The sequence below is a fragment of the Phoca vitulina genome, unplaced genomic scaffold (assembly GCF_004348235.1).
Source record: "Phoca vitulina isolate PV1807 unplaced genomic scaffold, GSC_HSeal_1.0 scaffold56, whole genome shotgun sequence".
Classification (NCBI taxonomy): Eukaryota; Metazoa; Chordata; class Mammalia; order Carnivora; family Phocidae; genus Phoca; species Phoca vitulina.
Window position 1 is genome coordinate 4,672,038 of NW_022589759.1, and position 11,890 is coordinate 4,683,927.

Here is an 11,890-nt window from a genome sequence, read left to right on the forward strand (position 1 = left end):
CCCCCCCGGGGCCGTCAGGCGCGGAGCTGGGCTGCTATCCCGGTCCGGGCAGGGATTCCAGAGTCTGGGCTCTTTCCACGCTCCCCTGCAAACCCACTGCCCACCTGCTACATTCAGAACGTCCGAAGTCCGGACAGATGAACAATGACAGGCAAACGGTCTTACATGATATTTAAAATAGGCTCTAGGGGCACCTGGGTGGCTCAGTCGTTGGGCGTCTGCCTTCGGCTCAGGTCATGATCCCAAGGTCCCGGGATCCAGCCCCGCATTGGGCTCCCTGCTCCGCGGGAAGCCTGCTTCTCCCTCTCCCGCTCCCCCTGCTTGCGTTCCCTCTCTCGCTGTGTCTCTGTCTGTCAGATAAATAAATAAAATCTTTATAAATAAATAAATAAGCTCTAAGACACCAAGACCCGTGATAGCAGGGCAGGAGGAGAGGAATGGAAATGTGGGTGCGTGGAGGCTCAGGATCAGGCCCAGCTCTTCTGAGACCTGGAGGAAGAGAGCGATTCCCAGATAGATGCGGGGCAGTAACCGAGTACCATGTGAAAAGGCGTACAGAATTCATCTTACTTCTGTCCGGACAGACGACAGGAGCCTCATGATAAAACAGCCACCTCTGCTCTGTGCCGGGCCCCGTGCTAAGCAGCCGGAGACCTTACTTCCTTCAATCCCCCTGAGGACTCGAAGGTGAACACTGTATTCCACAGATGGAGAAACTGAGGCTCGCGGGGGGGAAGGGACTGGCTCGGGGTCCTTCCACTGGGTCTACGTGTCCCTCAGCGCGACCCGCTCCCCGCTCCTCCCTGCACGCCTGCTCGGTGTGCTGCCCCCCTGGCGGCTCACTGGCCCTCGGTCACCCCCCCCCCCCCCCCCCCGTGAGCTCCACGCCTCCCACCGGGCCTGCCCCAGCTTCTCTCAGTTCGCCCGCAGTTACGGCCATCAGGCTACAACTCTGCAGGGTCCCTCCTCCGAGCCTGTGCGCGTGGCCACGAAACGGGGCGGTGAGAGTGACAGTGGCTATACCGCAGGGCTGGCCAGTGCGCCTCTTCTCGGGGTGCCTGCCCAGCGGGGTGCAGACCCCGAGGCTGGGGGATGGGCTGCTTCTGCCCCTGAGCGGCAGCAGAGAAGGCGACGCCCAGCCCCCAACCTGGCCCCGGCTCCCTGCCTTCGTCCTCCTCCAGGGCACACGAGGCAGGGACAGGGCTGTGGGCAGGGCCGCTGGAGCCGCCCCCCAGACCTCTCTCCGGGACACGCAGGGACCCCAGCAGGGGGCCCGCTCCCAACACTCCCAACAGTCCTGCCACCCGGATAGGGTTCTCACGCCCGACACTGGGCAAGCCCTCGGCCAAGGGCAGCCGCAGGACCCCGCGTCTTTCCGGCCCCTGCCGTCCCGCAACCCTGCTACAGGGCCCGAGACTGTGGGGGACCGCACCTGTGCGAGGGCGCCGGAGGGCTCCGGGAGGCCCCTGCTCGCTTTCTAGCACCGCGTGCCCGGACCACACCCAACCCCAGGAAACGGCCTCGCGCTCCAAACCAGATCCCGCAGGACCAGGCCATTCGCCGAGCCCCTCCATCCACCTCCCAGCTTCCATCAGCTCCCTCTGGGAGTCCCAAGTAAAGCCCACCCCAGAGCCCGACCCACCCAGCACTTGGCATCCCAAATCCAGGCCCCCCTGGGTGAGGATGCCCAGGGAAAAATCTCAGACCCCGGAGTCCCAGGGGCCACCCACGCCCCCTGACCTTCTTGGTGTAGCCCATGGCCTTCAGGACAGAGTGATTCAAGGTCTCCAGGGAGGCCAAGACGTCCTCATAATCCCCCATGTGGTCCACAAAGTAATCTGAGGGAAGGGAAAGCAAAGGTCAGGGTGAGAGGAGGAGGACCCCACGCCACCCCTTGGGCCCTCCCAGGAATCCCACCTGTGCCCCCATCGCTCCCCCGAGTCCCATCCCGCCACCCCAGTCCCGGTCCCTGCAGAGCTGGGCACGTACCGCACAGCTCCTTGGTGTCCACATGGCTGCAGAGAGAAGGAGGGAGACTCAGGTGAGGCCCGTCCCATCCCATCCGCTCTCCCCCTCCGCGGCCCCAGGCTGCCGCCACACCCTGTCTGTCGTCATCCTCCATGCTGGCCCCATGAGCCCTGCTTCATAGATGAGGTCAAGGATGCCAGCCCTCCCAAGGACGGAGCAGGGTCCACATCTGCATGTCCTCTGACCCCACCACCACTCACTTCCTCTCCCCCACTCCGCTGCCCATGTCATGAGCATATGGGACCCAGAATGGGGCTAAGCGAGGGGCTGGGAGAAGGGAGGGAATGGACAGAAGGTGAGGGGCCCATAACTAGTACAGGCTTCCCCCGGGGCATCCCCGTTTGTTGGGTCCTGGGGCTCTCGGGGGTCCTGGGACAGCCCTCCTTGTCCCTACCCTCGCCCTGGGGTCCCATGTCCCCATTCCTACACCGTGGAGAGGATTCTGTGCTTCCTCAGAGGAGACTAAGCCCCAGAATGCCACCCACGCTGGGGAAGGTGCACGTGGCAGCCTCAGAGCAGAGACGTGGTGGTGGGGCGTGCTAGGGGCAGATGCCAAGGGACCCGAGTGTCTGTGCAGGTTCTGATGAGCTGGCCCCTTCTGGGCCCCAGTTCCTTCACTGAGAGAGGAGGGGCTGCCCTGGGCTGGAGAGCTCCTGGAACCCCAGGTCAGTAAGATGTGTCTAGGAGAAGGCTCCTATGGCCAAATAAATCTGGGTTCAGAGGCTTTGGAAGCCCTGTCTTGGAGCTTCCTCCAAGTCACATCCCGTATTAAATGTTCTGACAAGTCCTGCAGAAAGGAAGCCTGTTCAATTGTGCTTAAATGAGGATTTCAACCAAAGCCTCCTCCTCCCCCCATCCCGACCCAGCTGGCCCAACACAAAAGGCACCAGGACAATGAATAAACCAAGAGGCACGTGCCCTGGCCCTTTGAAAACTCCCTGGGGGACGGCAGGAAGCGCTCAGAAACCTCCATCTGTTGGCAGAAACCGAGCCCTTCACGGCGTCTGCAGCAGGAAGCTGTTTCCAGGGGCCTTCCCCAGACAGGGACACCTGCCCACCCTGGTCCCCAGCCTGTGCCTCCCAGGACACTCTCAGCCCCAATCTCTGGTCCAGGCCACCACTGGGCTGGGTCCCTTGCAGCCAGGCCTGGTGGCAGCTCCTTGTCCAGACCACCTCCTGCCTGTCTCAGGGGACCTCAGCTCATCAAATCTGCTCCAAGCAGCATCCCCGGAACTCTGGTCCCCATGCCTGCGTAGGCCCGAGGAAAGGGATGGGCTGCGGGGTGAAGAAGGGGGCTGGGCCTCATCCTGCCCGCGGAATCCCAGGGAAAGACGAGGCGGTGCGGTCGGTAAGCATGCACTTGGCTCAGGGACGGGTCAGGCCAGAATTTTTGGTTAGTTCTGAGATGCAAGTTCGGGGGGTTACGATGGGGGTTAGCTAGATAGAGAGAAGCGGGGTTAAACTCAGAGTTACGATTAGTATGTGGTCCGTTTGGTTTAAGACAGGACCAGTGAGGATCAAGGTCACGGAGTTCACATCGGGACTGGGGATGAGCACGAGGTGCCAGGGTCAGAACTGGGTTGAGTGGGCAGGAGGCAGAGGTCACTACCAACTTTCCCTTTTCGTTACCCTGTGGACACAATGCAGAATCGAGGGTCTATCCCTCCTTAGCCACATGTGCTCAGGAAAGACCAACGTGCCAATGTGATGTCAACGTGCCCACTCCCCAGGTCACCCCGGCCGGTGGGGGCCAAACAGATCGGACTTTTGGGTCAGCTAGTGTGGGGAAGTTTCGGGTCTCCTGCCCCTCCGGGGGAGTGGGAGACAGAGACGGATCACCTCGCTGAGGGGAAGATGGTCCTCCCCAGAGCCACTGCGCCCCCCAGCCCCAGCAGCGGGGGCCTGGCTCACTTGGTGTTGTCGGAGTCGATCGTGTGGAAGAGATCCTCTAGTTCTTTCTCGTTGAGGACGCCATCTGCGAAGAAGAGCTGGAACTCCTCCAAGGACAACTTCCCATCGTCTGCAAGCAAGGGAGGAAGGAGGTTGAGCAGCTGGTGTCTAAGAGATAAGACATCCCCAGATCCAGACGGTTCCCAAATCAACAGATAAACTCTAGCCAGATAATCTCCGCCCGCCCAGTGAATGCCCAAATTAACCAGTAAACTCCAGGCCACAGAAAATCACCGACTCATCCAGCTGGTTCCCAAACCAACACATCAGCTCCCACTTACAGATAATCCCCAAGCCAACAAACACGACAAGTAGTAGCTAATTTGCTGGGGCTCATTTACTGACAGGTTCAACGAACAGCACCTGCTCCTGGCCAGGTGCTCTTCTCTCCTGATTCGCCTAGCCACCTGGGGGTGGGTACGGCTTAGGGGAGCACCGCGCCGACGCCAGGGGGTCTGAGGACCATTCTCTCTTGCTTCCAAATGCCCACATAATCCGCCCCCCCCATACCGGCATCATCTCCAACCCCAGCACCCAGGTCCTGACTCAGGGGAGGGAACACCTCCTCACCACTCTGCCCCATCCACGCAGCAAACTTCGGGCCCAAACTTTCATACCGTCTGATGGGAGACGGCTGCCCACAGCCGTCTGGTTCTCACCCTGCCAGAGACCCAACCGTGAAGACGCCAAACCGCACGGGAAGGAGGCGCCAGGCCTGCCTGGGGCCCCCCGGCACTGCCCGGCCTCTGTGGGCCTGGGATGGGAGGGGCCCCACAGCCCCTGTGTCCCACCGGTCCCACCCTCTGTCTCACCTCTTCTCCCTCCGCCTGCAGCCCCCCTGGGCACCGGCATGTGCGGGGGGACGTCTCATGGGCTGGGGGCAGGTGGTCACAGACGGAAGGGCTTGCGGCAGAACCAGTGACTCTGGGAGACGCAGGCCCCAGGCTTCCCCCTCTGCAACTTCCTTCTACCTGGGCGCACCTGCTGATCTCCGCCCCCTCCTCAATGATCTCAGACCAGTTCCTGCTGCTCCTTAAAGGAGCCACGTCTGTGGGAGGCCATGGAAGTCAGGGAGAGGGAAGCCCCCGGCCCCTCGGCACAGACCCCCTGCCGTTACTTCCAGCCAATCTGCAACCAAAGTCCCTACAAGCCCATGTGGTACCTCTGTGTGGATTAGAGAGGCCCCTTCCTGGTCCGGGAGGGAGAAGGGGGACCAGGACACAGGGTTTGGGCAGAGGGAGAGAATCTCCAGCAGACCCCCCACTGAGCGGGGCTCCATCCCAGGACCCTGAGATCAAGACCTGAGCTGAAACCCAGAGTCGGACGCTTAACCGACGGAGCCACCCAGGTGCCCCCATTCTTGTATTTTAAAGGCTCGGGATGATCTTTCTCTGCACCCAAAAACTCTGCAGGGGCTCAAAGCAGGACACAGGTACCAGCTCAGCAGAGGGAGATCCTCGAACCTTGCATGGCTTCCCTCCACGTCTTCCCTCTGGCCCATCAGGCCTACAGTGTCAGGGGCTGGGAGAGAGGGAGAAAATGAATGTGCGGGAGGTGGGGGTGGGCTAAGGGCAACCTCCCCTCACGCCTCTGACATCCGGGCTCAAGGTTCAATGTCACAGAGGGAAATGAATTTGTAACTTTCAAAAACAAGAGTTCCCCGCAGCCCCCAACAAAGCAGACAAGCCCCACCCCGCCCCTACACACACTCACAGAAAAAAACAAGCGTGAAAAGGACTTCACGCTACCAGCTGTGAACTACGCAAGCTCTACAGTGGCTCTTTCTGTCTTTGAAAGAGAGGAGACTTTCCAAGTTTCCTCTGGCAAGACTGCTGATAAAAACAAGGAGGCACCGTGCACAACCGCGGCCGACACACGGGCCTCATTCTATGCGTTCGGTCTTCACAAGACCCCCATTTTATAGAGCGGTAAACCGAGGCACAGAGCCGCTAAGGGATCCTCAGCTGGGCCTAGGACCTCGGCCAACTGGCTCCCACGTCCATGTTCTCACCCCAACCCCAGGGCACAGTCTTTTGGTGAGACCCCCGACCCTGGCCACAGGGCCGTGTGGAAGGGCTGAGGTCTGCACTCGGGGGAAGTGTGCGGTGACTGACTAGTCATGGCTGCCACGGGCACAGCGGTGGGGGTGATGGGGGCGTCTCCCAGCCTCCATCTCCTCCTGCCTGTCCAGGTTCCTCCACCCAGTCTGCACTCAGGAGAGCGGGCACAGAGCTGCCCGCCAGGCCTCCCGAGCACAGTCTGCTGGGCTGACATTTACCTTAAATGTCCTACCACGGCCCTAATGAACCCCGATCAGCTAATGAGGGAGGTAACAGCTCCTCCCCAGGCCTCTGTACCATCCGAGGAGCGGGCCTGGCACCCCCAGTCCCAGCAAGGACACCGAGCGGGCCGTTTGCGGTGTCCTCGCTAATGAGCATGAGCTCAGCCCGTCACAGTGACCTTTCAAATGCCAGGACTCTGCCTGAGTCCATGTCCCCGGAGAGAAATGCACTCTGGCACTCACCCCTCCGCTGGACGCCACCTGCCCACCCTTCCAGGCTTCGTGCCCCGGCTGCGGGCAGACCCCTGACCCTCGGCCTCCCCTCAGGAGCCACGACGGGTCTATGTCAATGAAGACGCCTCTGCCCCGGGAGTCGCAGCACGGGCCAGCCCGAGCGCCTGGTCCTGGGATCCTGGAGGCTTATGCCAGGAGACCGTGCCCCATCTTGCACCCCATCTTGCACCATCGCTCCTGCGGATGCCGGGGACAGGACCAGCACCCACCTGTGTGCGACCTCCGTGTGGGCCGTCGGCAGCTCCAGCCGCACCTGCGAGCACACTCGCTCCCAGCCCCTCCCCCCGGCGTGTTCTCCATCAGAGCTGTCTACACTGCTCCCCAGCCGAGGACCTGCAGCCCCGCACCCTCGTGCTCCGGGCCGTGCTTCGGTCATCGCTAAAAAGGGGGTGATGCTTCTTATCCCAGCAGGAGCAGAGTGAAGCCCCGGTGAGGTCGATGAACGGGTGCTCGGTGGCCGCCGGCAGCCCCCGGATGGGAAACTCCCCGGGGAGCGCAGGGAGGACCCAAACACCTGTCGGCAACCACGGCGTCCACGCCCACAGGGGGCGTCGGGCTCACGGTTCCCCATGGCCTGGGCACCCGGACTCTGCAACAGCCCCACCAGGGCCTGAGGGGGTCCTGGTGCCATCATGCCCACTTGCGGATGGGGAAACTGAGGCCCCGAGCATTTGCTGACTGGCCTGAGGTCACAGGGCTGGCAAGTGGCAGAGCCAGGACTGTGACGGAAAAGAGACTCCACCTCCTCACAGGATCCGAAGCTCCTCTGGGACCGACATCACACACACCTTAGCCTGGTGACACCCCCCCAGGGCCACTCAGCGGCGGTGGCTGGGAAGACCTGAGGCCCCAGAAGGAGGATGGGCTCAGCCCCTCTGGGGGCCGCGGAGCAAAGTCGAGGGACCCCACAGCTGTGCTCAGGGGGCAGAAACACGGTCTCCGACAGGGCAAGAGGTGACTAGGAGACCCCCTCCGTCCCTGAAGGGAGGCCAGCGCACCGCCCCCCCACACCAGGCGGGTCCACGCACACTCGGTGTGTCCAGCGAGGCACAGCACAGCCACGCAGACCCGCAGCCGCCGCGGGGAGACCCGCAGCCAGACTCCCGCTGCGCCCCACGGCCGTGCACAGCCGCACTCAGCGAGGAACAGACCCCACAGACACCTGCGAGGACCCTACTGTGTGCCGGGCGTTCGGGCCCACGACGGCAACGAGCCTGCACTCCTACCGGCCGGGGGCTCAGGATGTGCACGGATGACCACGCGGCCCCAGGCCACGGCACCCTGAAGACGCCTGCGTCGGGGATCGAGCCCCTCAACCCCCTGCTCCAACCTCGGAGGCTGTTTGGGCCCAGATGCCACAAGCACTTCTCGGGGTCACTGAAGTTCCCCCACATCCCTCTCCCTCCTCCGTGCTCCAGATGGAGCTGCTGCTGCGAGTCCTGTGTCCCAAGAGGCCTGGGAGGGGCCACCGTCAAGCCCAAGGAAGGGGGCAGGGCATGGAGACCCCTGGGCCCTGACTTCCAGTCCAGGCCTGTGCACCCCCATCCCCCAAGGCCTCACACTCCATCCCCCAACACCATGGGGGGGATGGGTCAGCAGTAACCCCCACGGTCACGGAGGGGGTGCGGGGACCCAGGTTAGAGCTGCCACCTCTAACTCCAGCCCACGCAGGACAGGTGCTGGGGCGTGAGGGCCTCCTGTTCCCCACCCTTCCCACATCCCCTCCCTGCATTTTCCCAACAGCCGAGGACACAGGCACGTTAAGTGTGATCAGCCCACTTTAGAGATGGGGAAGCTGAGGCCTGCAGAAGGATTATGTCTTGGCTAAAGGCCACGGAGCGTTGCTCTGGTCCCGGGAATAAGGACAGCGGTGTTCATATGAAGTTGTGCTACTCTTTGCTGCAAGTGAGGCTCAGGGGGGCCCTTGGGAAACCTGGCCCTTCTCAGGCCCCCACCTCCCTTGTACAGCGGAAAGCCTTTCCAAGAAGCCAGGAGCAGTGCAGTGCCATGAACCCACTGGCCCCGACAACGTGCCGTTCACATCGTTGGGGAGGACCCCTGACGTGGGGAAAAGTCCGGGCGTCTGCAGCACAAGCTCGACTATCTTCCTGCAGCTGGGCGACCCTGAGCAAGTCACTTAATCTCTCTGGGCCACCAGGGAATTGTCAGAACAGGAGCAAACAGCACCGAGTGCATGAGTTCGCGGCGAGGAAGACTCGCGCCAGGGCCTGGGAAGGGCCTAGAGTGAGGCTGGGGGCTTCCTTAAAGGGTGGTCGCTGGGCGCCCCCTACCCGGGCTGCTCTGGTCCAGCCCAGCTGCATGAGGGCTAACGTTCACCAAGCACCTACTATATGCAAGACATCCGGGCACCAGGACACCAGCTCACTGAATCCCTGTGGCATCCCTACTAAGTAGGAACTATGGGAATTCCACGGTATAGACAGAGAAACTGAGGCACGGGGCAGAGCCAGGATTCGGCCTTCTGACTTCAGGACATCCTGTACGTTTAACCTTTAGGTGCAAGGCTGTCCACACCCCTACCCTGGGCCCCTGCCCCTGAAGCATCAGAACAGGAGCCGGGGCCTCATTCAGGGGACAGCCTGGGAGGGAAACTCACCGTTTTTGTCGGCCCGGCGGAAAATCTGCAGAGAAGAAAAGTACAGTCAGCGTGGGCCCCAGCGGGGCAGGGCAGGGGTGGGGCGGCCTGGGGATCCCACTCGGCCCGGGGGGCAGGGGTGGGGCGGCCTGGGAAGCGGAGCAGCCCCTCCCCCAAGGAGACCCCGGCTGGGATCCAGGGCGGGACGGAGCTTCGGGCAGAGCCCCCCCAGCGGCCGAGGAAGCAGCGCCCACTCTCCTTCTGGGCTGCCAGCCTGCCCACGGCCACGCTGACAGACGCGCGCACACGGGACACACATGCCCGCGGCTGTGCTTCCAGAGCCAGCCGTCCACGCGGCCGCACCCACTGTGCTACGCTCAGTCCCACACTCGGCGTCCGTGGCCCCCGGCCGCAGCCACTGCACCCCTCCCAGAGCCCCGCGGGAGCCCCGCTGTCCTCCAGGGAGGTCGGTTAGGTCTACACAGAGGTGTCCGCTAAGGGAACCTCGAGGCCTGGTGACTGGGCCAGCCAGGGGCGGGACTGGATTATTTTTCGGGGGGCGGGGAGGGGGTGGAAGCCGGCCACCAAGAGCTTGGAAACCCAGCTGCAGATGCGAGGTTCTGGCTGCAGGGGGAGGGGAGGGGGGAGGTGACAGCCACCCCCCCCAAAACCTGAGCTGAGACCAGATGACTACTCCTCCTGGTATTTTTAGGATAAGTGGAGCCATGGTGATAAGAAGGAGCAGGGGGTGGGGGGGCAACACCCCCTCTGACCATCCCACCTTTGGTTCTTGCCCTGGGGCCAAGAATAGATGCCCCCCCCCCAAGCACCTGAGACTGTGACAAATTGAAGCCGCAGCTCAGGAAGGGCTTCTCAGGCATCACCCCCTTTCCGCAGCCGAAACCCTAGTCTGGGGCACTTGGGCAGGAGCCACTGTGGCTGGGGCAGAAGGGGGAGCAATGACCAGAGCACCCAGGCCCTCCCCAAAGCCCCACCCCGGGCCCCTCCACAGCCCTGCTTCTGACTCTGACTGCAAAGTTCCCCGAGACCAGGGGTCCCCACCCTCAGGGGTCCACGATGGCCACGCCAAACAAGCAACCGAGGCAGACCTCGTGATGTGGCTCCAGGCGTCCGCTCCCCACCCCCCCATCACTCCGTCTCCCAGATGAAGAAATGGAGGCTCGGAGCCCACACACACCAGCCTGAGAAGGACCCCGGAGCCCACTATCCGTCCTGTTACAAACAGGAAGGGTCTGGACAGGGCTTCCCGGAAGGGTGGGCCCAGGGCTTTCCCGCATGGACTACGCTGGGGTCTTGAGAGAGGATCTGGGGGTGTGTGTGTGTCTGTCTGTCTGTCCGCGGGCAGCCACAAGCACCCAGAGCACAGCGCCCCCTGCCCTGCCCAGCCCTCTCTGCACAGAGCCAACTGTGGGTTCCAGCAGAGAGGAAGGGAAGGGGCGAGGAAATCCATGCTCCCCCCAACACTCAAACACACAGACACAACTCTCCCCAAAACCCACCCGGCACAGGACCCTCACGGGGACACGCTCAACCCACTGCTGTGCTGCTAGGAGGTGGGGGTGGCGCCCAGGCTAGGGCCCCCGCCGCCTCTCCCTCACTCTATAGAGCGAGTCTCCCACCCCCAGCAGTCCATCCTGTAGAATCTTCCTCCCACTCCTGGGGAGTGGGTGGGAGGGTGAGGTGGGCTTCCCAGAGGTGGGTGGTTTGGATCCCAGAGGGGATGGGGGGGTGGTTTGAGTAGAGGGTATGGAAGGAGTGGAGGACAGACGGGGCTCCTAGTGGAGTGGGGGGTGGTGGGGGCGGGGAGCCCAGAGGGGTCCAGGCTCTCCTGAAAGAAGAGGGGAAGACACAGGTGGGGAGAGGGCTTCATTTTCAAAGAGCTGGTGCCTGGGGTGAAAGGGGGCTTTGGGGGATGAGAATACATGGGCTCAGGGTCAATGGCCAGGATGAGAAAAGGGGCCCCAGAGCCAGAGGCTGGAAGGGAAGGGGGTCTCAGAAGAGCAGCGATTCAGGCAGGGATCTGGGATGGAGAGGAGGAGGGGGCTGGAGGCGGCAGGGGCTCTCGTCCCGACAGGGATGAGGGTAAAGGCTGAGGTGCAGGGCTGGGGAAAGGGTGAGGGTTCAGCCAGCACAAAAGTAGGGGGGCTGTGGCCAGGTCGAAGGGCTCCAGGGTCCCGGCTCCGAGAAGGTGGGGATCCCGAGAAATGGAGGGAGGGGGCGGGAGGAGGAGGACCGTCCTGGTCCAGGGACGAGGCTAGAATGGGATGGAGACCGGCCGGGACACGGAGGGGCTGGGGTCGCGCTCTGGGACGCAGAGGGGAAAGGGCCGGGGGTCCCCCGCCCGGGGAGGAGGGGGCCTCGCGGGTCCCGGCGGGGGCGCAGGAGGGCGGCGTCGGGAGAGCCCGGGTGGGAGGAGGGGGTTCGGGGTCCCGGCCGGCGCGTACTCACGTCCAGGATGACGGCGGTGCCCCCGCGCGGCGAGCCGGGCCCCGGGCCGGGGCCGGGGTCCGCAGCGGGGGCGTCGGGGACGTCGGGGGCCAGCGGCGCCCGGGGCTCGCCCATCCTGGCGCCCACCCAGCGCAGCAGCCCGCCCAGCGCCCGGCCCTGCGGCGGCGGCTCCCGGAGCAGCCTGTGCGCGCCGGCCCTGCACAGGCGCGCCGCCCGCTCGCACATCGCGCCGCGCCCGCCGCCGCCGCCCGGAAGCCCGCCGACCCCCGCCC

At 63.5% G+C, this 11,890-nt stretch overlaps 1 protein-coding gene across 1 annotated transcript in view; it reads right to left on the bottom strand.

Moving 5' to 3' along the window:
* Positions 1 to 11,843, bottom strand: part of NECAB2 (N-terminal EF-hand calcium binding protein 2) — a 29,247-nt gene extending 17,404 nt beyond the window's left edge. Inside the window, exons 1-5 of the mRNA XM_032389847.1 lie at positions 11,619 to 11,843; positions 9,171 to 9,195; positions 3,940 to 4,048; positions 1,990 to 2,015; positions 1,741 to 1,838 (exon numbers count right to left, since the gene is read on the bottom strand). Of these exons, the coding sequence (XP_032245738.1) occupies positions 1,741 to 1,838; positions 1,990 to 2,015; positions 3,940 to 4,048; positions 9,171 to 9,195; positions 11,619 to 11,843 (483 nt within the window). The remainder of the gene's footprint in view (positions 1 to 1,740; positions 1,839 to 1,989; positions 2,016 to 3,939; positions 4,049 to 9,170; positions 9,196 to 11,618) is intronic.
* Between the last annotated feature and the right edge of the window lie 47 nt (positions 11,844 to 11,890).